Source organism: Bombina bombina, chromosome 8 (assembly GCF_027579735.1).
Source record: "Bombina bombina isolate aBomBom1 chromosome 8, aBomBom1.pri, whole genome shotgun sequence".
NCBI classification, from domain to species: domain Eukaryota; kingdom Metazoa; phylum Chordata; class Amphibia; order Anura; family Bombinatoridae; genus Bombina; species Bombina bombina.
Window position 1 is genome coordinate 158,972,487 of NC_069506.1, and position 27,415 is coordinate 158,999,901.

General features: G+C 36.1%; 1 protein-coding gene across 1 annotated transcript in view; it reads right to left on the reverse strand.

The window, feature by feature from the left end:
• The window catches only part of PRKCG (protein kinase C gamma), a 711,210-nt gene extending 685,626 nt beyond the window's left edge, over window positions 1-25,584 (reverse strand). The window contains exon 1 of the mRNA XM_053690662.1: window positions 25,415-25,584. Within this exon, the coding sequence (XP_053546637.1) occupies window positions 25,415-25,584 (170 nt within the window). The remainder of the gene's footprint in view (window positions 1-25,414) is intronic.
• Window positions 25,585-27,415: the final 1,831 nt, after the last annotated feature.

Here is a 27,415-nt window from a genome sequence, read left to right on the forward strand (position 1 = left end):
TCGGACAAAGGCGGCAGCATTGTAGAGATGGACAAAGCCTTTTACCTCCAAGAAGCTTGTAGACAGCTCTCTGATTCCACAGTATATCGTAAACTACCCAGTAACTCTACTTTGGTTTTTAAAAGGGATATGACAAAGTTAATTGATGATGGTATCATACTAGGTATTTTTACTACTAAAGACAGTGAATCTTTAATCCCAGATTATCCAATAACACCCATATTCCATCATGTCCCCAAGATCCATAAAAACTGGTTCTGTACACCTGGTAGACTTATAGTGGCAGGCATTGGCTCATTATTAGAACCACTTTGGGAATGGATGGACTCTGTCCTCCAACCTATAGCTACAACACAATTGAGCTATTTAAAGGACACCTTGCATCTGCTAGCCACTTTAGATACTATCAGGTGGCAGGAAAATATTTGCTGGATAACAGCAGACATTACATCTCTCTATACGAGTATACCACAAAATCTTGGTATTAAAGCTGTTGATTACTTTTTAGACAAAGATTGCAATTTGGATGACCCAGTGAGATTGTATATAAGGGATGTGTTGTGGTTTCTATTGTCACATAACTTTTTTTATTTGACAAAGCGAACTATCTGCAAATACGGGGAACAACCATGGGGGCAAAATTTTCCCCTGCGTTTCCAAACATTTTTGTTGACTGGTGGGAGCTAATGTACGTTTACTCCCCCATTAACCCATGGCAGGAACGAATAGTGCTCTTCGTCAGATATATAGATGATTTGCTTTTGGTGGCACGTAGTAGTAATGATCCAAACTTTTTGCATGATTTGTTGCTTTATTTCAGCACCAATGAACTAGGTTTAAGTTTCACTGGTGAAATGAATAAAAGGGAAATTATTTTTTTGGATCTTACACTATACACCACCGATAATCACATAATGACTAAGGCTTACAGAAAGCCAACAGCCGGTAACACCCTTTTACATGCCAATTCTCAACACCCAGGCCATCTAACCAAGGCCATACCCAAAGGCCAGTTTATAAGACTCCATAGAAATACGAAGTCTGATAACATATTTGATGAACAGTCATTAGAACTAAAAGACAGGCTCACTAAGCGAGGATATGATCCAGTACTGTTTGAAAAATGTAGGATATCAGTTAAAAATCAAAACTGTTGGTTTGAAAGGAAAAACCAGAAAAATGCAGATAATTTGGATGACTCTATTGTATTTATCACAGAGTACACTCAACAGTTTACTAGTGTACTCAAGATTCTTAGAAAACATATGCACTTGTTGACGGGTGATCCTGTTCTAAAACCGCTTATTAACAAGTGTAAGTTTGTTTCTAGGAAGCTTAAAACATTAGCCAGATCATTATCCCCAAGTGTGGTAAAATGTAAAAATAATGCAAGTAATACATGTTGGCTATCTAAAAAGGGCAATTTTAAATGTGGAACTAGGAATTGCACCACTTGTACTAATAAAAAACTGGAAATAATTTTAAATCCACATATGATAACAGTGTATATCTGATTTCTATGCAAACTGTAAGACCACATTCGTGGTGTATCTACTTACCTGTAATTTATAGAAAAACAAATACGTTGGTAAAACGACACGTTAGGCCAGAATCAGGTATAGGGAACACACCAGGGATGTGAAAACCTATTTCATGGATTCTGCTGTGGCTAATCATTTTAATTATTATCACTTTAGTCATATAGCTGATATGACAATACAAATCATAGACAGAGCAATACTCCCCCTAGAAGTGGAAACAAACAGAAAATCTTAGACAAAAAAGAATTACTGGATTCTAAAATTAAATACTAGAGTCCCTATAGGTATGAATAAGGAATGTGACATAAATTATTTTATTGACAATTAGTTACATTCAGAAAATGTATGCAATAAAGTACATATTGATTTCCTGGGCCTCATATACATGTTTCTACTAGTTAGCCTCCTCATATATCTCTCTAAAATTTCATGATAACAGTGACAAGTTAACTTTGGATTCAATAGAAGGAGTTTTCCATCTAGAATTTATCCTGTATTGATGTATATCTTATATCTATTCTAGGTATAATCCTGCTATAATGTATAAATATAACCTATGTTTTAAAAAAATCTTTTTTTCCGGTGTGGGAAGGGTTAACTTATCTGTATATAAGGTATACCTGTTCACTAACACTTTAGCCTATGATTAAGCGCCACTAGGGGGCATGAAACGCTTCAGGCTGTTTGTCCCTCTTTGTCTGTTAGTCTGCTTTATGTCTGGTGTTTACTGCTTCCAATGATTTTTTACTATTGGAAGTTGAATAAAGATGTTTTCTTTTTATTTAACACTCCGAGTAGTGACTGCTTATTTTTCCCTCTGGCATGCTATCTTGGGGTTGATCTCCCCTGGCTACGGCACTCCGGTATAGCCTGCCTTTCATTGGATGACCTTTGACTCCACACTAGTTCCGGGTTTTGGATTAGTGCAGCTGCACGCCGTGGCTTTCTCCTGTATATATATTTTGGAGTGTTCATGTTGGCTACAATATTTAGGAGAAACTACTAGACCATACAGAGATAGAATAAAGGAATACCTAAACATTATAGAGAGGGGAACCTGGAAACTCGTTTATACAATCATTTTAGGACAGTACATAAAAATAGTATGAAAGGCATCACTTGCTGGGCTGTAAAGAAATTAAAGAAAAATTGGAGAGGGGGGAGATTTTCAGAAAATTATCCTGAGGAAACAGGTAGAGTTAATACATAAATTAGGGACTCTATACCCCATGGGTTTGAAATCAGAATGCGATTTGAACCCTTTTATTCTAGATTGAACAAAAATCTGGCTGTATACCTAAAAAATCTTTTGGGAGAATATGCTTTTCACCCAAAGTTTGTCTTTAACTATAAGACGTTCACATAAAAACATTCCCCATAAGAGTGTGTGTTTTCTCTTTATAACAGTATAAACAACAGAAAAAGGATATAGGTAAAACCAACATATGTTTTTTTTGTTCTTAATGCGTGTGCTTTTTTAAATTAATTTTTTAATTAATTTTTATCACAAGTAAATGTATGTGATATACATTTATTGAACTATCGCCTAGATTTAGAGTTCTGCGTTAGCCGTCAAAACCAGCGTTAGGGGCTCCTAACGCTGGTTTTGGCCGCCCGCTGGTATTTAGAGTCAGTCAGGAAAGGGTCTAACGCTCACTTTGCAGCCACGACTTTTCCATACCGCAGATCCCCTTACGTCAATTGCGTATCCTATCTTTTCAATGTGATCTTTCTAACGCTGGTATTTAGAGTCTTGGCTGAAGTGAGCGTTAGAAATCTAATGACAAGACTCCAGCCGGCAGAAAAAAGTCAGTAGTTAAGAGCTTTCAGGGTTAACTCCAGTTCATAAAGCTCTTAACTACTGTGCTCTAAAGTACACTAACACCCATAAACTACCTATGTACCCCTAAACCGAGGCCCCCCACATCGCAGCCACTCTAATAAAAAATTTTAACCGCTAATCTGCCGACCGCATACCGACGCAACCTAGGTTATCCCTATGTACCCCTAATCTACTGCCCCTAACACCGCCGACACCCTATATTATATTTATTAACCCCTAATCTGCCGCCCCCAACGTCGCCGCCACCTACCTACAATTATTAACCCCTAATCTGCCGACCAGACCTCACCGCTACTATAATAAAGTTATTAACCCCTAATCCGCCTCACTCCCGCCTCAATAACCCTATAATAAATAGTATTAACCCCTAATCTGCCCTCCCTAACATCACCGACACCTAACTTCAAGTATTAACCCCTAATCTGCCGACCGGACCTCACCGCTACTCTATTAAATTTATTAACCCCCCCTAAGTTAAATATAATTTTTATCTAACAAAATAAATTAACTCTTATTAAATAAATTATTCCTATTTAAAGCTAAATACTTACCTGTAAAATAAACCCTAATATAGCTACAATATAAATTATAATTACATTGTAGCTATTTTAGGATTAATATTTATTTTACAGGCAACTTTTTATTTATTTTAACCAGGTACAATAGCTATTAAATAGTTAAGAACTATTTAATAGCTACCTAGTTAAAATAATTACAAAATTACCTGTAAAATAAATCCTAACCTAAGTTACAATTAAAACTAACACTACACTATCAATAAATCAATTAAATAAAATACCTACAATTATCTACAATTAAACCTAACACTACACTATCAATAAATTAATTAAAATACAAATACCTACAATTAAATACAATTAAATAAACTAACTAAAGTACAAAAAAATAAAAAAAGTACTAAGTTACAATAAATAAAAAAATAATTTACAAACATTAGAAAAATATTGCAACAATTTTAAGCTAATTACACCTACTCTAAGCCCCCTAATAAAATAACAAAGCCCCCCAAAATAAAAAAATGCCCTACCCTATTCTAAAATAAAAATAGAAAAGCTCTTTTACCTTACCAGCCCTTAAAAGGGCCTTTTGCGGGGCATGCCCCAAAGAATTCTGCTCTTTTGCCTTTAAAAAAAACATACAATACCCCCCCACACAACATTACAACCCACCACCCACATACCCCTAATCTAACCCAAACCCCCCTTAAATAAACCTAACACTAAGCCCCTGAAGATCTCCCTACCTTATCTTCACCACGCCGGGTATCACCGATCCGTCCAGAGGAGGCTCCGAGGTCCATCATCGGGCTGAAGAGGTCCATCATTGGGCTGAAGAGGTCCATCATCGGGCTGAAGAGGTCCATCAATGGGCTGAAGAGGTCCATCATCCGGCTGAAGAGGTCCATCATCCAGCTGAAGAGGTCCATCATCCGGCTGAAGTCTTCTATCAAGCGGCATCTTCAATCTTCTTTCTTCCTGATCCATCTTCATCCCGCCGACGCGGAACATCCATCCTGGCTGACGGCTTCCCGACGAATGATGGTTCCTTTAAATGAGGTCATCCAAGATGGCGTCCCTCGAATTCCAATTGGCTGATAGGATTCTATCAGCCAATCGGAATTAAGGTAGGAAAATTCTGATTGGCTGATGGAATCAGCCAATCAAATTGAGCTTGCATTCTATTGGCTGTTCCAATCAGCCAATAGAATGCGAGTTCAATCTGATTGGCTGATTGGATCAGCCAATTGGATTGAACTTGAATCTGATTGGCTGATTCCATCAGCCAATCAGAATTTTCCTACCTTAATTCCGATTGGCTGATAGAATCCTATCAGCCAATTGGAATTCGAGGGACGCCATCTTGGATGACGTCATTTAAAGGAACCGTCATTCGCCGGGAAGTCGTCGGCCAGGATGGATGTTCCGCATCGGCGGGATGAAGATGGATCCGGAAGAAAGAAGATTGAAGATGTCGCTTGATAGAAGACTTCAGCCGGATGATGGATCTCTTCAGCCCCCGCTTGGATCAAGATTTCAGCCGGATGATGGACCTCTTCAGCCAGATGATGGACCTCTTCAGCCGGATGATGGACCTCTTCAGCCCGATGATGGACCTCTTCAGCCCGATGATGGACCTCTTCAGCCCCCGCTTGGGCTTGGATGAAGATTTCGGAGCCTCTTCTGGATGGATCGGTGATACCCGGAGTGGTGAAGATAAGGTAGGGAGATCTTCAGGGGCTTAGTGTTAATTATTTTATAAGAGTTAATTTATTTCGTTAGATAAAAATTATATTTAACTTAGGGGGGTGTTAGTGTTAGGGTTAGACTTAGCTTTAGGGGTTAATAAATGTATTAGAGTAGCGGTGAGGTCCGGTCGGCAGATTAGGGGTTAATACTTGAAGTTAGGTGTCGGTGATGTTAGGGAGGGCAGATTAGGGGTTAATACTATTTATTATAGGGTTATTGAGGCGGGAGTGAGGCAGATTAGGGGTTAATAACTTTATTATAGTAGCGGTGAGGTCTGGTCGGAAGATTAGGGGTTAATAATTGTAGGTAGGTGGCGACGACGTTGGGGGCGGCAGATTAGGGGTTAATAAATATAATATAGGGGTCAGCGTTGTTAGGGGCAGCAGATTAGGGGTACATAGGGATAACGTAGGTTGCGGCGGTGTACGGAGCGGCAGATTAGGGGTTAAAATATATGCAGGGGTCAGCGATAGCGGGGGCGACAGATTAGTGGTTAATAAGTGTAAGGTTAGGGGTGTTTAGACTCGGGGTTCATGTTAGGGTGTTAGGTGCAGACTTAGAAACTGTTTCCCCATCGGAAACAATGGGGCTGCGTTAGGAGCTGAACGCTGCTTTTTTGCAGGTGTTAGTTTTTTTTCAGCTCAAACTGCCCCATTGTTTCCTATGGGGGAATCGTGCACGAGCACGTTTTTGAAGCTGGCCACGTCCGTAAGCACCGCTGGTATTTAGAGTTGCAGTGGCGGTAAATATGCCTGTACGCTCCCTTTTTTGAGCCTAACACAGCCCTTCTGTGAACTCTAAATACCAGCGGTATTTAAAAGGTGCGGGGGAAAAAAAAGCACGCGTAGCTAACGCACCCCTTTGGCCGCAGAACTCTAAATCTAGTGGTATGTTTGTCATAGAGAACAGATACATAAATGATTGTGCCAAAGTATACTTTTAAGGTAAGACATCTCTGAGGTCTGGTATAAATGCCCAAAATAAGGAATAATAGTCCACCTTAAATGAAACCATATGGGAGGATTGACCAATTGACTGCCAAAGGAGGGGTATTTAAGGAATTATCAGATATCCATTACTCATCTTGAAAAAGCCTTGAAAGGAGGTGAAACGCGTTGATGGGAGTAAGGAATCTGTAAAGGACAAGGCAAGAACATCCTTGTAAATTTTCTCTGCGCAGAGAGATTATTGTTTTCACCCCATGAGGATGTATTGCAGAAGCCGTTTTTTGAAAGCAGAGATTGGCAGCTTCAGAACACGTGACGTGGAAGTGTTTGTCATTTTGCCATCAGCTGTTTTCTCGGCGTAGAGCCTGGCAACTTTGAGAAGAGGTTCCTTTTGGAAATACGCCCCTGCTCCAACCGCAATTGTGGTGTCCAGGTAAGCACACACAATTTAAGCTTACTGTGGGACTGAGGAGAAGATTCCTGAACATAAGGTATACATAGAAAAAGGAATCAGGAACCGTATAAAGACTGTGTTTGAAATGGACACAATATCAGTCACTATCTGATTCCCAGTATCTGGTATAATAAGTTTAGATACCAAAACTTTTACTTTTAAAACTCTTTTTTTTAAAGATAGATAATCCCTTAATTACCCATTCCCCAGTTTTGCATAACCAATACAGTTATATTTAATACATTATTAATATTAATACACTTTTTACCTCTGTGATTACCTTGTATCTAAGCCTCTGCAGATTTCAATTCTTTTGACAGAATTGCATTTTAGCCAATCAATGCTCTCTCCTCGGTAAATTCACGTGCACAAGCTCAATGTTAAATATATGAAACACAACAACACACTCTAGTGGTGAAAAAGTGTCAAATGCAAAGGCGACCTTCAAGGTCTAAGAAATTAGCATATGAACCTCCCAAGTTTAGCTTTCAACTAAGATATCAAGAGAACAAAGCAAAATTGGTGATACAAGTAAATTGGAAAGTTGTTTAAAATTACATTCCCTATTTGAATCATGAAAGTTATTTTTGGACTTGACTGTCCCTTTAAAGGTGGCTTTTTTCTTTGAAGGTGGCTTCTACTTTGAAGGTGTTTCTATATATTTCAAGATGTTTTTTTGCATACATTCATATGTGGACATTGAACATTATACCTTTTTATATATTCTATAAACTGCAGTTTTTATGTGTGACCGGTCACATTTTAACTTAAATCATTTTAACAACATCAATTTTAGTGTGTGCTTTAACAAATAAATATTTGAGTGTTAAATACAGTTTGAAAGTGTACTATAGAGTATTTCTGTCTCTGCTGGTTTGTATGTTTGCTTCTTTAGCGCTGTTCTAGTTCCCTTTTTTTGGTATTGCAAAAGAGAAATTTCTACATTTGATATTAAAGGTGAATTTTTTCATTATATTTGTTCACTTTATACAAATCTGACTTCTGTGCCCATTTAGTTTTAATTTCCATGTACATTTAAAGGGACATGAAACCCAAAAATTTTCTTTCATGATTCAGATTTAGAATACATTTTTACAAAAGTTTCCACTGTACTTCTATTATCAACATTGTTTCATTCTCATGCTATTCTTTGTTGAAGAGATATCTAGATAAGTAGTGTGCATTACATGACAGGAAATAGTGCTGCCATCTAGTGGTCTTGTTAATGTATAACATTGTGGCAAAACTGCTGCCGTACTGTGCTTCAGACACACTCCTGAACTTACTTCCTGCTTTTAAACAAAGGAAAACAAGAAAACTAAGAACATTTAATAATATATGTAAATTGGAAAGGCTTCTCTGCAGCTTGGAAGGCTTTACATTTTCAATTATGATTTAACAATATCCTTGATAGTTGCAAGCTTCACGTTTGTTCTTAATGACCCTGAACCTATTAAAAACAATACATTTTAAAAAAAAAATCATTTTGCTGCTGCTCGCTTGCAGCAGTAACATTTGTTAATTTTTAAACTTTATTTATGTTTAAGTCAAGCTATTCCTCTCCTGCTCTCCTCCAGATGAACGGATTTTCATTAACAAATTAGTTCTGAACAACCCTATTAACAAATATGACAAAACAAATAAATGTTTGTCATAAGTGATGCATCCAAAACAATAGTTTTAGTCTGTAGACACATCTGGTACTTAATACACAGCCAATCCCACTATGATAGTTTCATTCTAAATTGAAACAACTTTAACGTTACCCTTTTTCAGTAAAAAAAAATAAGTTCAATGTTTTTACAGTGATGGAAAATCATATGTGAAATGCGCGTTGGTGCATTTACATTTTTGAATCGAAGCATTTTTGCAATATACTTGCATTAGCAAAAATTCTTCTAGTAAAAGTTATTACTGTTTCAGTGGCATATGCACATATGGTAAGTGTGACTAGAGCATCAGGATTCAAACACCCTCCGTGCGCAGGAAGCTGGCAGTGGTGTGTAGTGTATTGCACCAGTGAATACTTATGGCCCGATGATTTAAAACTATCTGGGCTTGTAAGATTTTCTAAGAAATCTATCCAATACTAAGAAGACCCTGTCCTAATTCTATAAAGGCAGTTTTTACCTTGAAATCAGGGTGTCTCATAAAGGGGTATTACCTGCTTCTAACTATGTGAAGGTGATGAATGGATTATAATAGGACTCGCAAAAAAAAACATACTAGTTATAACAGAAGAGCAGAGAGGATCAAAATGCTCCATAATGAAAAGGAAAATAACAGGCTGGTAATGAGAAAATCAAGATAAAAACTAAAATAAAGTTAATGATTTAAACATATAAATACAGATATGGTAAATAAAGCAACCTTATACCCAAATAAAGCAGCTCTTGGAAGTAATTAAATCTTATCCCCTTACCAGAGGCTTAAGCAAACTCCTGTAGCATTAAATATTCATACAGCATTGAATGAGTGCTAACCCGCTAACAATTGAACATACAGATGACGAAGACTAAGTGCGCAAAAAAATAAGCGTTCTAAAAAAGACACAGAAACGTCAAATAGGAAATCTACTGGTGCATGCAGGATGATCATATAGATAAAAACACATGCATAAGGCGACACGCTCTTAATAAAAGCGCAAAATAAATGTTGACATGTGTCATGCGTGCTAAACAAGAGAGACTGTTGATGAGTGCTAACCAAGCACGAACAAAAAACAGACAAGAAGCCGAAGCGTGAACTAACTGAAGCCTACAAATAAGCTAACGAGTGCTAACAAAAAATAGGTTTGAAAGAAGATGTTAACACGCGCTATAATAAATACTTAACGCACCTCAAGGCCTATAATAAGGTGAAATAAAGTACTTATATGCCCAATCCTAAAATGTCTGACATAATAGTCCCCAGGCTGTGATATACCCACAAGTGAGTACCTACTAATAGCCTGCAGGGTAAGCAGGTGCCACAACAACAACCTCCACACTTAACTGATAGGCACCGATACTACTGGACTTACCATAAGCAGCAGGAACTGCTTCAAGTAGATATCCCGTCTAATGCTGTATGCATGAAAGCAGAGGATCTAAATGTATAAAGTATAACGTTGAACCAACAGGAGGAAGCTAGGGACCAGCCCCATCGACACATGTGGTCAGGCCTGGGACTAACTCCCATACCCCAAAGACATCCATCTTTTTAAACAGTAGCTCTCTGAGGGGAAAACTGGGCCTCTAATCAGTTTGAGCACCCTTCTCACAAACACCTCCAGCACCTCCCTTCTTTACCTTCCTCCTGAGAAGACAAAGACAAGACTAGTTTCCAATAAGGTGGGAGGGTTTTTTAGTGCTCTTGGTGTTTTAGGATCTTTGCCTCCTCCTAGCGGCAAGGAGTATAATTCCCAGGAGTATTGAACCATGGACTCTCACCACCTTTATGAAAGAACAATGTATAAAATTAATTATTGAAAAAAAAATATGAAGAAATTTTTTTTTATTTTTAGGACTCATAAAAAAAATTGTTATTTAATAAATGTATAAAACAAATAAATGAAAAATTGTATTTCATGGAAAATTAAAATTGATATTGAAATTATGCAGGAAAAAAAAACATTTAAGGTGTACAAATCGTAATAAAACTACACCGCACATGCAAAAGACACTGAAATTCATATTTAGAATATGAAATGTAAAAGAATTGTTTTTTTATTGTTAAATAAGTTTCCCTACCTTTGCTAGGGGGCGTAACAGAGGCGTTTCATGGACGCAGCTGACATTTTTCCTTCAGGTATAATTATTTAAACACTTTCCCCTTTAGATCTCACAGTTTTTTCTCACAAACTAAAAGGTGGCAAAAGGGACAGCCCTTTTTTTAGATAATTCCATGAGGTTTGTCCCTGTGTGTGTCAATGAGGTTTTTCATCTCTTGCACAATCTTGTTTTTTCATTGGGCCCTTAGTTTGTGTCATAAAAACCACTGCTGGTGCACTGTCCTTCACAGTATACGTGCATATTCTGCTAACAGTAATAACATTTACTAGAAGCTAGTAGAAGTATATTGCAAAAATGCCTCTTTAAAACTAAAACGCATCTATGCACATTTCAGTTTTGACCTTTCTATCCCTTTAAATACTGTCTTTATATATATATATATATATATATATATATATATATATATATATATATATATATATATATATATATATATATATATATATATATATATATAACCATTTTGAGTACAATTTGCTTTACATAAATAATATATAAAATAATTAAATGCTGTTAAATTCAGACCCACTAATATGCCAATTTACACCTTCCGTAGGGTTTAAATAAAAAAATGTATATTCCCCGTGACTAATCTGATATATTTCCTACTGTAGTGAGAATATTAGGAGTCTCCAATTTTATTGGAGAAAAAAAAATTAAATCAGCAGATTGGAAATAGAGAACAACTGTCATGTTTTAGCTTCTAACGCTCTGCTCTGCTGTCAAGTCTCCCCCTTGAGAGGTTCTCTTCAACTTCTATACATACTGTCACACATTCTGTAAATACATATTATTAGCAGATTTGTATCCTTGTTTTATCTCTCATCTTGTTTGCATGGGATCTGAAGAAGTTGCTTTTTCTGTAATGTAAATGTCATATTTAACAAGATTCTAATCTGTTGTTATCTCATCCATTCCAAGTCTCATTTCACTTGTTATCTTAATTTCTGATTAATTTAATTCTTTTTTTTTTTTCCTCTTAGAGATATTTTTTCTCTTTCACTCTAAATTACCCTATAAAACAGAATTTCATCTTTTTTTTCTCTAATGTAAAATAATGTAAATAATGTTTAATTAGAAAGAAAACACCCTGTGCACAGTATAAATAGCTACACAAATATTCATATCTAAGCTCTGCAGAAGTAGAACATGATTGCTATGAAATGTTTTATACCAGGGGTGCCCATATTTTAGTGAGACAGGGTCTAATTTTTTGAAATGTTTGTCAGTATGATCTAGTTATCCAGATGCAAAGCATAAAATAATCTAAGCTTGTATGTGAAACTAATCTTTGTTAACAAACTTGTGCAACACATATTTTACATTTCTTTTAACCTAGAGGGACATGAAACACAGAATTTTTATTTAATTAATCAAATTGAGCATGCAAATTTAAACAACAATCCAATGCACTTCTATTATGTAATCTGGTTCATTCTCTTGCTATCCTTTGTTTAAAAGCATACCTAGGTAGGCTCAAGCAGTAGGGCACTATAGGAAGATAAACACTGGTTGGTGATTCCACATATATGTCCCTTTCAATCCATAGTATTATTACTAGCTTTGAGGGAAATTGAAAATCACACAACCATCTTGTGGTCTTCACAGTCTTGTACCATATCTTATCAATTGCCAAAAAGTAAGCATTACCCACAAACGTTGTATAATCATAAAATACAATGTTTATTAATATAAAGCAGATTATGTGTTTAACTAAATGTCCTTTCACTGTATAATTTGAAAACTAATTTGCAGAGTACCTGATATGGTGAACTTCAGTAAGGAGGGGTCATGGTTTCACACTAACTGTGTTGGGTTAACTCGTTGTTTGTTTTTTGCTCCCCCACATATTGTTTTTCTGCCTAAAAGCTGATTGACATCTCCAATAGACAGTAATATTTGTTGCTTTCAAATGGTAGCGGAAGCAGCACTTTTTTTTTTTTAACCGGTCAATTATAAGCAACAATACTTCTCTAATCTCATCTCTACTCTTTCCTCTAACCCAAAACGTATGTTCTCCACATTCAATACTCTTCTCCACCCACCCCTACCTCCTAATACAACCTCTCTCTCAGCTCAAGATTTTGCCAGCCACTTCAATAACAAAATTGACTCCATCAGAAGTGAAATCAGCTCTCAACATACTACCAATCTCCCACCCCCTCAAAAGCTTGCAATCATCCAAAACCCAAATATTAAAAAATGCAGCTCTTTTGCCCCTGTTAACGAGGATGAAGTTTCTGCCCTTATACTACCTCACTACCTGTCCCCTCGACCTCATCCCCTCACAGCTACTCCCCTCCCACTCTTCTACCCTCACCCCCATACTCACACACATTTTCAACCTCTCCCTCAGCACTGGTATATTTCCCTCATCTCTAAAACATGCACTGGTCACACCTATCCTCAAAAAAACTTCCCTCGATCCAACCTCCCCATCCAACTACCGCCCTATTACCCTACTCCCTCTTGCCTCAAAGCTCCTCGAAAAGCTAGTATACGCACGTCTATCCTATTTCCTTACACTAAACTCTCTTCTTGACCCACTGCAATCTGGATTTCCTCCCCATCACTCTACAGAGACAGCAATTGTCAAGGTTACCAATGACCTGCTTACAGCAAAATCCAAAGGCCACTTCTCTCTGCTTATCCTCCTTGACCTGTCTGCAGCCTTTGACACTGTTGACCACCCACTTCTGCTCCAAACCCTCCAATCCTTTGGCATCTGCGACACAGCTCTCTCATGGTTCTCTTCCTATCTGACTAACCATACATTTAGTGTAGCCTTCTCCGGAGCATCCTCTGCCCCGTTACCACTTTCTGTTGGGGTACCTCAAGGCTCTGTCCTTGGTCCCCTTCTCTTTTCAATCTACACGTCATCCCGTGTCACTAACTGTCTTTCTCATATCTCATCTTGGATGTCCTCTCACTACCTTAAGCTAAATCTCTCCAAAACTGAACTCCTTATTTTTCCCCCTTCTTCCAATGTCTCCACCCCCAACATTTCTATAACTGTTGATAATTCCATCATTACTCCTACCCCATATGCCCGATGTCTTGGGGTCACACTTGACTCAGATCTTTCCTTCACTCCTCACATTCAGTCCTTGGCTAAAGCCTGCCGCTTCCACCTTAAAAAAATCTCTAAAATTAGACATTTCCTTACACAAGATACAACTAAGATTTTAATCCACTCTCTCATAATTTCCCGCCTCGACTATTGCAACTCCGTCCTCTCTGGTCTACCTAGCTGCCACATAATTCCTTTACAAAACATTATGAATGCCTCTGCCAGGCTCATCTTCCTTACTCGTCGCTCTTCATCTGCTGCACCCCTCTGCCAATACCTTCAGCTGGCTTCCTCTTGCCTCTAGGATTAAACACAAAATCCTCACTCTGACATACAAAGCTCTCAACTGCACTGCTCCCCCCTACATTTCAGAACTTGTCTCCAGATACTCTCCCTCCCGTCCCCTTCGATCAGCTCAGGATCTCCCCCTCTCCTCCTCTATTGTTACTTCCTCACATTCCCGTTTACATGACTTCTCCAGACTGGCCCCTATCTTGTGGAACTCCCTGCCTTGCTCCACAAGACTCTCCCCTAGTTTTAACAGCTTCAAGTGCTCCCTAAAAACTCTACTATTCAGGGATACTTACAACCAACACTAACCTTCCCTAACTCCATTGCTTTCCCCTTAAACCCTGTAGAATGTAAGCCTACGAGCCCAGCTGTTTGCAGATCGCCTTCATAAGAGCCGACTACAACAGTGAAACTCTCTGCAGGGCCCTCTACCCACTTGATCCCTACAAAAGCTATCCTGTATACCGACTATGTTTACAGCGCTGCGGAATCCGTTGGCGCTCTACAAATACCTGATAATAATAATTATGATGACTGATCTAGGATATTATAGGGTTAGAAATCTTTACTTTTGCAGCATTCTAAAAAATACACAATCACTTAGTTAAGGTTTCATAGATTAAAACCTATTAAAAAACCTATTATACCCGACACGCATAAAAAGCCAAACTTAGTATATTGCGTGAGCGATATCGTATTCCCCCATAGAAGTCAATGGAGTAAAAAAAGTGGGGAAAACGTTTTAACAGCCTACTTGTACGGAAACCCGATTGCATATTCTCATGTGTACTAACCAGACATGAAAATATTAATATTTCACATTCCAATGTTTTGCACTTAGCAGAATATGTTCTATTTATTCATAAATACATATTTTTACATTTATTTTATGTTTTTTTTGGTACAATATATATCGATACCTATAGATATAGATGATTATATATAGGTATAGATATATACAAATCTAAATAGGAATATCTGTTTAGAAATACTTAGAACATATACTGCTATGTGCAGAACAATTAAATTTTAATATTTTTACAGTAAATACATAGTTAAAACCTTTATTTAATATGAATATTGTATAAATATGCTTTTACATGTTTTCTTCTACTTGACTGCAAAGGGCTCCAATGCACTTATATACAGTATGTCTATAAATGTATACATATGTATTTATGTCTTTATATGTGTCTATATGTCTGTAAATACATATATACACATATAAATACATATTTACACACATGTAAACTTATATATATATATATATATATATATATATATACTGTAGACCTGTATATGTATATCTATTTTAAATCCATTTGCCTGTTTTATTTCTTTCTAACACCTGAGACCTAATATCTTTGAGCCTTTATAACTTTTTTTGTCAATTTTTTAAAAATACTTTTTCTTAGATAGTGTTATTATGAGTGTAACTGTACTTTTCAATGTATTTTTTATTTGTTTTGTGAGACTTGTGAGACTTTTTTGTTTTGCAAAACAGTTAACCAGAGCTCTGAGGATGCGGTAATCATTCTAGCATAAATCAACTTGTAATACGAGTGGAAAAACGGACAGGCTCAAACATCCCTGATACACCTCTTATTGCTCACGGGTAACTGTTAACGCGCCACTCGTAATCTGGTCCTTAATGTTTAATAAAATCATATTTTAGTTCCCCTGTAAACGGCTGTAACGACCGCCTATAAATGTAGGCTGGAGTTACAGATAATACATTCCCTCACTTCCTCCAATGGCGCTTCAGCAATGATCAGCTAATTGCAATATTTTAATTAACTCCTCTCCTCAATCTAGGCATGCACATTTTTATGTGTGGCCACTCGCATGAGCAATGCATTGTTAATCTCAGGTCACGCGACTCTTCGTCAGTATTCGAAAAGTTGTTGATGACGCAGCGACTGAAACACCAGGAGTCTGATATGCCCATGCGTTGCAAAACGTTTGTGTAAATGCGCATGTGTGACGCCATCTTAGTTCTACCTAGGTAGAACTCATTAATTTGGCTGCATAATGACTGAAAAGAAGGGTTTGGAAGAATATATATTTTCTACTGCAATTTTCATGTAAATTTAAAAAAAATGGCTAATTTAGTGATTTTAACAATTGGATATGATGTTTTAAAAAATGGGGGAAAATGGGTTTACTATCTCTGTAAGGTCTATCACTAGGGGTCCAATGACTCTCCAAGGTTCTTCATGCAAAGGAAATGTGCTTACAGTATAATATAGTGCTTAAAATAACACAGATAATTTTGTGTGATTTCTCTCCATGCCAGGGAGGTTTTGATCATAAAGCCCTTAGCCACTGCTCTATTGTTATCAAATGGAGTGAGGCCAAATGTTTCATTAACCCCTTACAGCGCTGGTCGTTAAGCCCTTAATGTGCTGGTATTACAAAGTGGAACTCTAATATAATTTGCATGCAAGCCTTACTTAGTGCTCCACTTGTAATCTGGCCCATTATTGCTTCTTCTTGGTTTAGTAATGGAACGGGAAATGGAGCTTTTAAATAAAAGCAACCTGTAAAACCTAAAGCATAAGAACACATCTTTATACCACCACCTAACCTCTAACAACCCCCATCAACATAGTCTTGAAGGGATACAAAACCCACATTTTTTCTTTCATGATTCAGATAGAGCATGCAATTTTAAGCCACTTTCTACTTTACTCCTATTATCAATTTTCTCCGTTCTCTTGCTATCTTTATTTAAAAAGCAGGAATATAAAGCTTACAAGCCGGCCCATTTAAGGTTCAGCACCCTGGATAGCGCTTGCTTATTGGTGACTACATTCAGCCAACCATTAAGCAAGCGTAAACCAGGTTCTGAACCAAATATGAGCTGGTCCTAAGCTTTACATTCCTGCTTTTAAAATAAAGATAGCAAGAGAACGGAGAAAAATTTATAATAGGAGTAAATTTGAAAGTTGCTTAAAATTGCATGCTCTATTTGAATCATGAAAATAACATTTTTGGATTTAGTATCCCTTTAATGAAAAAAAAAACACCACCTGAAAGTGGTTAATTCACTTCCAATAAAGAGCTCCAGTTTGTAACCTGCTAACATCACTTCATTGTTTTGTCAAAGAAAATAGCTTTAAAAGCACTTTCTCTTACTATGCAATTCTATGACCCCCATGCCAATATATTAGAATAGCCATTCTAAAACATGCATATTATTATTAGAAAGTATAAATAAATTATTATTATTATTTAATACAGTGTAAGGAATATTGGATTCTCCATAAAATTTGACTTTCTATATAATTTGACTTTTAATTTTAAGAAGCACAAGCTACTTAAAGGACCATTAAATACAGTAGAATTGCATAATTAACAAGTGCATAACAAAAACACAATGCAATAGCACTTACTCTAAATTTCAAATAAGCAGTAGATTTCTTTTTCTGATAAATTTATTTTCTTCTCCATTTTCCAGCCCCATATCATGTGACAGCCATCAAGCCAATCACAGACTAGTATATATATACACTTGTGCACATGCTCAGTAGAAGCTGGTTCCTCAGAAAGTGTGCATATAAAAAGAATGTGCACAATTCAATAATGGAATTAAATTGGGACATAATTTTGACTTTAGTGTCCTTTTACCTATGACTAAGGATGTTTTGGAATTTCAATGATCATATTAGTATGATCAGTACTTCCTCAATCAGCATCACTATGGTCTGCTTAGCTGCATTTGATATTTATGTTGTTGTGTACTTATTCACACCTGGAGTATTTTAATTATAATGCATAGTAGTTAGTGTTCGGTTAGCTACAGGTGCCCAGTATACTACTGTAGAGTTGTAAGATAAATTATACTGTTTCTATGACAACCTGTTGTTTGGTAGCTGGTTTAGCAAGGTTCCCATGACAACCTATTTCTCTAGACTGGAGGTGACATGATGTCAATTCAAGTTAGCATTTGTTTTGGAATGATGACCTTGATGGGGTAGTCCCAAGGAGTTTGAGGGGGGTAAATATGTATTATTACATTAAATATTTTTTTGCAATCTTAACATTTCTTTCATAACTAGTTTAGCACTGAACCAGTTCAGTCACCTATGTTAAAAGAGCAGTGATGTTATAATTAAACTTAATTAAAAAATCAGATTATGCAATTTTACAAACTGTTTACTTTACTTCTGTTATTAAAAGGACATAAACCCAATTTATTGCTTTTATGAACCAGATAGAGCATTCGATTGCAAGCAACTTTCTAATTTACTTTTATTATTACTTTTTCTGCATTCTCTTGGTATCTTTTGTTGAAATACAGGGACATAAGCTAAGGAGCATGCATGTGTCTGGAACACTATATGGCTCCAGTCACCTACCTAGGTATCCGTTCAATAAAGAATAACATCGTAATGAAGCATATTTGATAATAGAAGTAAACTGGAAACCTTTTTAAAATGTTATGCCATGTCTGATTCACAAAATTGACTTTTTTGGATTTAATTTTCCTTTTAAGTAAATGTTACTCTTTGTATCCTTTATTGAAACGTAGCTCCTTTCGTGACAGCATACCTAGGTAGCCTCATGAGTGTGCAAGTGTGATGAGCACTATATGGAAGCAGTGTTTGCACTCTAAGGCTAACTCAATATGCTCTAATGTAAAGGAACTAAGCTTTTACAAATAGAAAATGTAACTTTAAAGGGCCACTAAACCCCAAAATCTTTCTTTCATGATTCAGATGTAGAATAGAAATTTAAATAACATTACAATTTACTTCCATTATTTATTTTGCTTCATTTTTTAAATATCCTTAGTTGAAGAAAAAGCAATGAACATGGTGAGCCAATCACACAAGGCTTCTATGTGCAGCAACCAATCAGCAGCTAGTGAGCATATCTAGATATGCTTTTCATCAAAGAATATCAAGAGAATAAAACAAATTAGATATAATAAGTAAATTAGAAAGATGTTTAAAATTGCATTCTCTTTCTAAATCATAAAAGAAAAAATGTGGGTGGCATGTCCCTTTAATAGCAGAAGTAAATTGTATTTTTTAAACTGTACAGTCTATTTCATTTATTAATGTTTAAAATTACAGTCAAGTCAAAATTAAACTCTCATGATTCAGATAAAGCAATCAATTTTATAAAACTTTCTGATTTACTTTTATTATCAAAGTTGCTTTGTTCTCTTGGTATACTTTGTTAAAAACTAAACCTAGGTAGGCCCATATGCTAATGTATAAGACCTTGAAGGCCGCTTCTTATCTCAGTGCATTTTGACAGTTTTCATAGTGAGACAGTGCTAGTTCCTGTGTGTATATAGATAACATTGTGCTCACGTGGAGTTATTTATGAGTCAGCACTAATTGGCTAAAATACAAGTCTCTCTAAAGAACTGAAATAAGGGGGCAGTCTGCAGAAGCTTAGATACAAGATAATCACAGAGATAAAAAGTATATTAATATAACTGTGTTGGTTATGCAAATCTGGGGAATGGGTAATAAAGGGATTATCTATCTTTTTAAACAACAAAAATTCTGGTGTAAACTGTCCCTAATTTTGACTTCTGTGTTTGTTTACAGTAGTGGTGTAGTTTACTAGTTTTCAACAATTCAATATCACATTTAAATTGTTGCAGCACCTGAATATTGGGCACACATTTGCATGCAAAGCAGTAAGCAAGTATAGGATTAAAGTGATGTGGCTACCAATTTTTGCTTAGCTTCTTTGTCTATTGTAAACGGTGCCTTAAGGAGCAGCGCAACACAGGCGGTGAAACATGTTACCTACACTATTTTGAATGTTGCCATTTATTTGCCAACAATCTAATAGGACACCCTTCTTCCCCACGTTTTTGACCATATCTTTCTAGCTGCCAAACATCTACCTACATATTAACATCTGAAAGTTCAATAATTGTCTGCCCCCTTATCTGTGTTTTATTTTCCCAGTCAACCATCTTCCTAACCATTGGCATTGCAAGAGTTGAATCTATTTTCAGGCCTATTGACTTGAAGTCTATGGGCTGGTGTTATAGACGCTTGAGAGGTTGCTAAGCGACCTCATTGTAAAGCTGACATCATGTTTGAAATTCATTAAGCATTGATTCAAGTATATGTACAACAGTTTCCTTAGTAGGTGTTCCTACCATTAATTACTATAGTTGTGTGTGGTGCCAAATAATATGATATTTCAAACACCAAAATGAACAGCTGGCAACAGTAATTACAAAGGCAATGCTCAGAAATCACACTTCCAAAACAGTTAATTTAAAGGTTTGTGGTATTTAATAAAACATTATTGCCCCTGTGAAGTATTCCCTGTGAAGTGTCTCTTGCTATTTCTAAGCACACTAGGTTATCTTGCTTGTATATACCTTTTATTTCTCTTTTACAGTTTTAAAGTATTCCTTTTTTTTGCATAGGTTAAATGAGACCGTTTTATAGAAAAAAAAAATCTTTTTTCTGTAATGTTCAGAAATAGCTTTTGCAATGCCAGTAATCCTGCCCATTGAAGCTCAATCTATGCCCCTAAAGGTGAATGATAATTAAATATATTTCAGTTGTGATTTAGCAGCAAGTTTTTCCCTTGAGATATTAGTCTCACAAAAGAGACTTATTGAATTTATACCCATGACTGAAGACTCTCATTTCATTCCTTATATTCACGCTGCCAAAGCAATATTGTAGAACATTGTAAAACTTCCACATTCCTCTCCAAAAAATATTACAAACCTTAATTTACTCTATCATTTTCAATAACACTGACACTTATAATGTCCTCAAATTAGTACCCTCCTAACAAACCTCCCCCCTACTGTAACACATCCACACCGCTGCTATCAACCTCATTTAGCCCACGTTTAATTCATCTTATGTAGTCCCTTTTGGCAAAAACCTGCATTTCCTTCAACTATCCTCTCCAATTTAAACTTTTTATATTGACCTTTAAATGGAATTTGAATTGACACTGAAACCAAATTTTTTCTTTTGTAATTCAGAAAGAGCATACAATTTTAAGCAACTTTCTAATTTACTCCTATTATCAATTTTTCTTCGTTCTCTTGCTATCATTATTTGAAAAAGAAGGCATCTAAGCTTTTTTTTGGTTTCAGTACTCTGGACAGCACTTTTTTATTGGTGGATGAATTTATCCACCAATCAGCAAGGACAACCCAGGTTGTTCACCAAAAATGGGCCGGCATCTAAACTTACATTCTTGCATTTCAAAAAAAGATACCAAGAGAATGAAGAAAATTTGATAATAGGAGTAAATTAGAAAGTTGCTTAAAATTTCATGCTCAATCTGAATCACAAAAGAAAAATTTTGGGTACAGTGTCCCTTTAAATGAATCACTTCAGGTCCCTTTAATGCTGTGTCAATATACTAGTTAAAAGAGAATAAGCAAAAATCAGCACAACTGTGCTTTTCCGTTTTACTAATAGTTTTGTAAATATATTTATTTGTTGCATACATATACTTACAACTAAACAATGATTTTATTAAAATATGCTACATTACAGGGGCACAATGGATATTGCAATTTTTTCCATGTCAGGATGTCAAGATCAAATTTAGAAATTGACAAATAAAAGCAAGTATTAAGGCACAGTAAAATTAAAATGAAACTTTTATGATTCAGATGGAGCATGCAGTTTTAAACAACTTTATAATTTACTTCTAATATCAAATTTGCTCCATTCACTTTTTAACCACTACTAGCATTTTCACCTGCATACTAAATGGTTGGATTTTTAAAATATATAGCAGGCATTGTGTATACATATAGTAAACATTGTATACTGGCTCTTTAAAAATCTTAGGCCTGTAGTCTGTTCTTGTACTGTCTAATTTATATTAAAGGGACAGTTTACTCAAAAATGTTCTCCCAATGATGTTCCCAATGATACACTTTATCTGCTGGAGTGAATTAAATTGTTTTCAAGTATTTCCATTACCCTTATATTGGCATTTAAAATAGTTTATTTAGCCTGTGGTACCTCCACCCATCCTGAAAAGAAATTGGAAACACATTAATGGAAAACATTTTTAAAGTAAACTGTCCCTTTAAAAGAGCAATAATAGTTGATCAGAATAACATTTTACACAACATGTCATGCGATATACGGTGTATTCCTTCCTGGTATGTATTCAAGTATTCACTCAGGATTTGTTTCATAAAACTCTTAACCCCTTAAGTGCCAAAAGAGCCTGCAACACACTGTCATGCAAACTGGCAGTCAAATGGTTAACCAACCTGAATACACCCAGTGAAGTATCAATTTAATTTTAATTCATTTCTAAATATAATTTAAAATGATATAAAAAGCTGATTAAAAAAAAACAATCCTAAATAAATATTGTAGAACTAAAAGATTTGGGATATGAATTGAAATTCCTGAATGTCTAGGATGACTGAAAAAAAACAGGAAATAATTTGTTACAGTACTAAAGGCAAAATCTGTACGCTATACACCAGATATGTTTTAAAACTAAATTTAAATAAATATGTATAAACTAAAAACTCACAAAAACTACTGGACTTTCTTTAATATTCAACAACTTTCAGTGAGAAAAAAAAAAGAAAGAAAGAAAAAAAGAAAAAAAAAATGTACCCCATGTTTGGAGAAGCAACCCTTTCTGGAAATCAAGGGTTAAATAATTAGGAGACATTCTAGTCAAAATTGGAATGCCCATGAGTATGTTTCAATGTTTAATAGTAACATTTCTGCTTACATAACTGCTTCATACATTGAAAGTGCACAGAGCATACACCTGTATTCCCTATACATCTTCATTCAGACATAGTGCCTGCTCAAATGTAGCAGTGATGCATATTGTGTTAAAATAACACAATTATCCTCATTGGCAACATGGAATGCTTTACCTTTGGATCATTCCTAATATGTGTGCATCAGTACATATAAAGATTGATCTTATTCAAAATTGAGATTTACTTGTGTGTTTCAGTTTTGGCTACAATGTCCCTTTAATCACTGTAATTCCATTTTCAACACATTTCTCAACACAAAGTTTATTAAAGTTGTAACACATATTATTGAAATATATGTATATGTAAGACATTATAGATTACATTATAAAGTGGAATATCATTATTTCCTACATTGGAATGGCTATCTGTTAAGAACATTGGAACAAACAATTTGATCTAATAAAAAAATGACAGTATTTCTAAGTATTTGTTGTCTTTTTTTTTTTTTTTACAAATCTACAATAACTTTATAGTTTGATGAATAATTTTGTTTTTGAATAGGATAGCTAATAAAAAAAATGACACATTTGCCAAACATAACAGCATTGTAATATATAATATAATCTCTCACTTCAGTTATTTGCCTAAGTAAGTAGCTTTTTGCCATATCATTTTTAACATTTATTTGTTATGCACTTTCCCATTCTGTGGTGCGTTACAACTGGAACAATGCAGAAATCTTTAAAGGTAATTGCTTGGATCTAAATTAAAGCAAAAGAATTGCATACATAGGAATTTACCAGGTCTGCTATAACATGATTGAAGGGAACCTTTCCTTAGATATATATATAGTTACTGAACACATTGACCTGGCATGCACATTCCAGATGCAGTAGTTGTATATTTCATTAAAAATCAATATTATAACATGTGAACGCATCCTCAGTTAAAACCAAAAATAACCACAAATTTCACTTAAAAAGTAGGTTATGTTAATCATTTTTCCCTGCACATAATACAGATTTTTTAAAAGCAATTAAAATGATAGTTCCCCTTGGAGCAATCATATTAGTAACTAAGGGATTTCAGTTTCCACACTGTTGGTATGCTGTTGCCTGGCAAACTGATCATTGTGAAATGAGTCTATTATAGTTATGTGAATTAAAGGGAAAAGTAGTGCTTAACCAATGGGATAAACTATAAACATACATATCTAATCTAATCTAATCTATATATCTATCTTTCTATTACAGTCTATCTATCTATCTATCTATCTATCTATCTATCTATTTATCTATGTGTCTGTCTATATCTTTATCTGTCTTTCTATATTTTTTCTATTTTTTAATCTGTCATATACTATCATCTATCTATCTATCTATCTATCTATCTATCTATCTATCTATCTATCTGTCTATGTGTCTGCCTATATCTTTATCTGTCTATCTATATTTTGTCCTTTTTTTTAATCTGTCATATATTATCTATCATCTATCTATCTGTCTATTTCTGTCTATCTAAATTTTCTCTATATCTTAATCTGTCATATATGGTCTATGTATGTATGTATCTATCTATCTATCTATCATCTATCTGTCTGTCTGTCTATATCTATCCATCTATCTATCTATCTATCTATCTATCTATCTATCTATCTATCTATGTTTTATTCCTAAAGGATGGATCAATCATGTATGTGTATGATGTATGTTAATTAATTAAATAAGAAATTTCAAAAAACAGGTTGAACAGATATTTTACATTAATTGTGCAAATGCAGTTTAACAAAATATAATTTTATTGCATGTGACAAAGTTGCCTAATCTAAAGCTACTGGGTCAAATAAAACAAATGATACCCTTTTTATATAATTTACAATTTGTTCGTTGCAAGCTAGATTTTACTGTGAGTGTATTTCCTATTTTCTTTAATATATTCTTTAATAGATAGGCAGCTGGGGGATTGCTATTTTAATTAAAACTAATTCCACATTATTAAGAGCATTTTCATTATATATCAATTTGTGATCTTAAAAAAAAACATAGTAATAGCAGAGATTATCAATAAAATATTATGCATAGTGCAACATAGATACATTTTTCAGCTTTAAGCATCGACAAAATGTAAAAAACAAAAAGGCGCTGAAAACAAAAATATATTACATTTTGCTTTATAGTTGAATAATATATTAAATAGTAACAAAATATTGGTATTACTTGATGTATATTAGCAACAATTTGCTATGCAAATGGATTAGATGAAACATTTGCAGTGTTGTTTACTTTTGAGGTAGATTCTATTTCAGTTGAACAGTTTATCACAATTTAATGAAAAATTTATATAGTGGCATGTGAAATTATATAGACATTTACTCAGGAATAGACTGTCAATATAAAAAAAACATTTGTTAACTGTTTATTACAGTAAGGTGAGATGAAATGTGGCACTGAACAAAGCATGCAAAGGTAAAGGAATGTTAAGAAGCATCAAGGAAAAAGTAACAAAAAATATTATTAGAATGACAACCTACCAAATGAAGTCAGTGCAGTGACTGCAGAATGTTGGCTGCTTGAAGAATCTGGCCGTGAACTTGTGGCTTTTGACTTCATGCACTAGTTTCTGCCTGAGAGCTCCTTTCCTACAAAACAGAGGCTTCACAAAAGGTTGCTCCACATCTGTACCAGTGCACACCTGAGCCATCTTATCCAGCTCTGTAATTCTGCTCCTGCTAGAGACAATTCCACAGTCACAAGACACCAGGAATGCTACTATAAGAACCAGACTAAACACCTGGCAAGGAAAAAAAGAGAAAACTGATCTTTAGGTAGCAAAGAGTCTGCAATAAAAGCAGGAGTGCTGCAGAGAACTGACAGATCACAGTCGGTGTAAACAGAGAGCAGCACTCACACGGAGCAATGTTGTGCAGTATGAGAGGGTGACAGTGTGCCTTGATCAAGGAGCTTGAGAGATGGGAATAGAAAGGGGGCAGCTCTTGAACATATCCCTCAAAAGGAGGGACTTTGGTAAGAGAACACAAAAGGAGGAGCCCTCCTTAAAGGGGAACACTTTAGGGTTCAGAAAGGTTATGTAATAGTTAACTCTTTCCACACTATTATTACACAGTAAACTAAATTAACATCATATTAGGTGTGTACATTTTTATTTGTCACAGCAAAATGTTTTCACATTGCATGATATAGTGGCATTTCACTGTATTTGCTACAAGAACAATTAGAATCTGTGTGTTCTTTAAATATCTTGATAGTTTTACACAGCTGGAATAGAAATACTTAATGATGGGGAAAACATATGTCAATGTGTTATATTGTGTATAGTATGTGTTCTGAGCTACACAAGCGCACCTAAAGGTCAATGTGGACCTTCTTTGCATTTTAATTAGCCCTTTTTGCTCAGGAGTTTTGTTATTTGTTGGTGGAGTCTGGCAAACATTGGTGGATTTGGGTGGTTTTTGGGTGTAGATTCAGGACAGGATTCGGCATTCCTGGGTGGAGCTTGGTTGGTCCGAGGTTTCTGCAACAAAAAACAGCACATAAACAGTATAAATCCATACCCCAACTCCAGTGAAACATGAAGACATTTTCAATAAAAAAGAGCGCAGGGATTGCATGAGAACGGATCGGCATAAGGGCTGGGCTCCTGGCTGGAAGGACAGGGGGGAAGGGAGAAGGGGGGGGGGGGAAGGAGTTAGGTTAGAAAATAGGGAAGTAGAATATAAGAATGAGAGGAGGGACTGAAGAGCAAGAGATAGAAGAGGGGGGTTGGAAAAGGTACATATAGGGGGAACAGCAGGAAGTGGCTTTAGTACTAACCTTTTTTGTTTCAGGAGCTGCGTGTAGCTGTTGTAGAAGAAGTTGTTGAAGATGCCGTCCAGAAGCAGGAAGATTCCCAAGCGTTTCCTTACAGATGATGAGACCCTCTGGAAGACGAGAGCGATCCGGGCGCAGAAGAGATAGTTCCTGGAACAGAAACAAGAAGAGAATCAGAAGAAGCAGGAGACGGTATTACAGCAGAAGGCAGCGGTAAACCCCCCAGAGAGAGCGAGAGGACAGGATGGTAATGTGAGTATGAGAGGCAGGGCTGTGGCAGAGGAAGGGGCCAATTTCGATGTGAGTATGGGGGAATTGGTTCTGTTTAGTGGGTCAGAGCGGTCCAGCAGTCCAGAGATTCCTTTAGGCCAAGGGGGCAGTCCGGTTACAGTGCGGGGGCGGGCAAGAGCTTACAAGGTGGGCACAAGGCAGGGCGCAAGGCAGGACACGCAGCTGCGTAATGTGGGCCCAGATGGTATGGGTTTCAGCAGCCGGGCGGGCGGGCAGTTGCGGGGGCGCGAGCGGGCGCATAACGAGCGCGCATTGGCAGCAGATGGAGGCTCAAGTTCCAGACATAGGCGCGGCAGTCCCCTTCCTTCTTCCCCTTCCCCCCCCTCTTCCCCTTCTTCTTCCGGTAGTGCGCGAGATGGGCGCATGCGCACGGCAGCAGGGCGTGCATCACGCGATGACGTCATCGCGGGGGC